Source organism: Protobothrops mucrosquamatus, unplaced genomic scaffold, assembly GCF_001527695.2.
Source record: "Protobothrops mucrosquamatus isolate PMUCROS unplaced genomic scaffold, P.Mucros_1.0 scaffold4838, whole genome shotgun sequence".
Taxonomy (NCBI): Eukaryota; Metazoa; Chordata; class Lepidosauria; order Squamata; family Viperidae; genus Protobothrops; species Protobothrops mucrosquamatus.
Window position 1 is genome coordinate 13,236 of NW_015390726.1, and position 3,326 is coordinate 16,561.

General features: G+C 43.1%; 1 protein-coding gene across 1 annotated transcript in view; it reads left to right on the plus strand.

The window, feature by feature from the left end:
• LOC107299371 (cadherin-4-like) overlaps positions 1-2,991 on the plus strand; it is a 13,612-nt gene extending 10,621 nt beyond the window's left edge. The window contains exon 4 of the mRNA XM_015828737.1: positions 2,715-2,991. Coding sequence (XP_015684223.1) covers positions 2,715-2,921 — 207 coding nt within the window. The 3' untranslated portion in view covers positions 2,922-2,991. The remainder of the gene's footprint in view (positions 1-2,714) is intronic.
• The last annotated feature ends 335 nt before the right edge of the window (positions 2,992-3,326 follow it).

The following is a 3,326-nucleotide window of genomic DNA, read 5'->3' on the forward strand; positions in this document are numbered from 1 at the left end:
AACCAGTGGAACAACCTGCCTCCAGAAGCAGTGAATGCTCCAACACTGGAAGTTTTTAAGAAGAGACTGGACAGCCATTTGTCTGAAATGGTATAGGGTTTCCTGCCTGAGCAGGGGGTTGGACTAGATGACCTCCAAGGTCCCTTCCAACTTTATTATTATTATTATTATTATTATTATTATTATTATTATTATTATTTAATTGTAGGAAGTCCTCAACTTACAACCACAACTGAGCCCAAGGTTTCTGTCATTAAGTGAGACATTTGTTGAGTTTTTACCCCATTTTACAACCTTTCTTGCCACAATCGTTAAGTGAAGGGCTGCAGTTACTAAGTTAGTGACACGGTTGTTAAGTGAATCCAGCTTCCCCACGGGCTTTGCGTGTCAGAAGGTCACAAAAGGGGGGGTCACATGACCCCCGAGACATTGCAATCATCGTAACTATCAATCAGTTGCCAAGTATCTGAATTTTGATCACGTGGCCATGGCGATGCTGCAACAGTCATAAGTTTGAAAAAAAAAATCATAACTCACTTTTTTCAGTGTCGTCGTAACTTTGAGTGGTAACTATATGAATGGTTTGTTAAGTCGAGGACTACCTATATTAAATTTCTACCTCACCCATCTCATCTAAGTCACTCTAGGCCAGGGGTAGGCAACCTCGGCTCTTTTATGACTCGTGGACTTCAACTCCCAGAATTCCTGAGCCAGCATGGCTCAGCATGGAAACTTCTCCCTTTTCCCTCAGCATGGCTGGCTCAGGAATTCTGGGAGATGAAATCCACGAGTCATAAAAGAGCCGAGGTTGCCTACCCCTGCGTCTAGGCAGTTTACAACAGCATAATAAAACCGTATAAATACACAGGAAAAGCATAGCTTAAATGCAGAAATTAAAGGCAGATTAAAACTGATCAGTAAAAATAAAACAGATTAAAATTCCAAAGGCTATGAGGTTAACAAGGGAGCAGGAGGGTCCTCAGTCCACCTGACAGCCCAGGGCTGCATCATACTCTTAGATCCCTGTGTAAATTGGCCATGCCAGGCCTTAACACCTGGATCAATGTCACTGAGACGAGACAGTTCCTCGGGTATCCTGTTTCCATGCAATGAAGAGCTTCACAGGTGATCGCATCGCATTGCACTTGTGTTGGAAGCAGTGCAGTGCAATATTTCTGGGATGAAAGGACGATCCGGTGACAACACTGTTGCCCAGGAGACGCCCAGGAGGGCTCCCTTCACATCCCCAGAAGGAGCTGGAACGAAGGTCAGGAGCTCACCCCTCCCCACAGCAGCACTCGGGTCTCGAACGCAGACTTGCTAACCTCCTACCCAGCAACCTAACCACGTGAGCTACTACCGTGCTCCTTTTTAAAGGTGATAATCAACACCTGCAATTGGAAGCAAATTGCACCTAGGTGTTGCATGGGCCACCCTACGGACGCTGCCTCTAGGACTGCCCAAAATTGCCCAAACAAAATCATTGTGTTTGCATGGCTTCCTACCAAGCTAAGATGTGAAACACATGAGAACTGGCTGTAAGTCTCAAAAATAAGCATTACAATTCCAGATTTCCTCTTTCCCAATATAAAACTCCTGGCATTTCCCACATGCATGATGTCACCCAACCTATTTTGTACCAGTGTGTCTAAACCATTGCAATTTTTTTCCCCTTTGAAATGTTAGGTCACTAAACTCTAACTTAGAACCAGTATGAAAACCAAATACAATGAGTCCGTTCATATTTTATCCCAGAGAGATCTGTGAGGCACGACGGTCACAACCACAGAGTCAAGCATTTTATATACCACTTAATCACATTATTGTGACCTCCGTCTTGACTTTTTGAATTCCCCCCCCCCTCAACAGATGCCACTGTTTCCACCGACAATCTCCTATACATACTGATTCTTAGTGCCACTCGCTTGCAAACAAGGAGTTAATCTTTTTTCTGGGATTTTTTTTTTAAACAAATTTATTGCAGAATCTTATACATTACAATCGTGGTTGCACCTGTGAATCCAAAAATAGATGAGAGAGAGGTCAAAAAGAAGTTCCTGAAATCAGATAAATTCACCTTTCATTAAACGAGCTTCAGTTTTAGTGGCACAAGTCTAATTCTGCATATATAATTTGCAGCTTTAATTGAATAGAAATTTCAGAAAAATGCAGTTTGATTGTTAGTGCCGTGTGCTTAGCCAGAAATAGCAATAGCACTTAGATTTATATACCGCTTCACATTGCTTTGTACAGCCCTCTCTAAACGGTTTACTGAGCCAACCTATCGCCCCCAACAATCTGGGTCCTCATTTTACCGACCTCGGAAGGATGGAAGGCTGAGTCAAACTTAAGCCGGTCAGGATCAAACTACCGAAGTGCTGGCAGACGGCACTCAGTAGAATTAGCCTGCAGTACGGCATAGGCAACCTTGGCTCTTTTATGACTCGTGGACTTCAACTCCCAGATTTCCCGAGCCAGCCATGCTGAGGGGAAAGGGAGAGGTTTCCAAGCTGAGCCATGCTGGCTCAGGAATTCTGGGAGTTGAAGTCCACGAGTCATAAAAGAGCCAAGGTTGCCTACCCCTGAGAGAAGCACCTCCACAGCTCCTAATAAGCTCCTAATAAGCCTAATAAGCAAAATAAGCCTCATTGTGTTCAGTAGGTTTTCCTCACAAGTAACTTTTTTTACAGCATCATCTTTCTTAAATATTCCAGGGCCTCAGAGCAGCTGACAATGACCCAACAGCCCCTCCCTACGACTCCCTTCTCGTCTTTGACTATGAAGGAAGTGGTTCAACAGCAGGATCGGTAAGCTCACTTAACTCCTCAAGCTCTGGAGACCAAGATTACGACTACCTTAATGACTGGGGACCGAGGTTCAAGAAACTGGCGGACATGTATGGGGGTGGCGAGGATGATTAAAATGACCTCACTTTTCTTGTTTTGCAAAAAGAGGAAAGATATAGCATTTAGAAGAAGAGGATGGAGAGAAAGAGAGCAACCCAAGGTGGATGAAAGAAGAAGAAGAAGAAAGGAGTAAAAACAAAAACAAATTAAACAAAAAAAAAACAAAAAAAAAAGAGAGAGCGAAAGCAGAAGAGGAATCAAGATCTGTTCAAAGAGGCAGCTTTTTTAATTAATACCTTCGGCCGACTGTATTCTTTTTAGTGGTGACTTAGAACGTTTCTTTTGCTGTTGTTTCTTTCTTTTCTTTCCCCCTTTCTTTCTTCTTTTTCTTCTTCTTTTTTTTTAAGAACATTGAGCTGTCTAGCATGAACACGTGTCTCTGCTGCCTTTTTTTATTTTAATTGTTCCCCCTCCCTCATG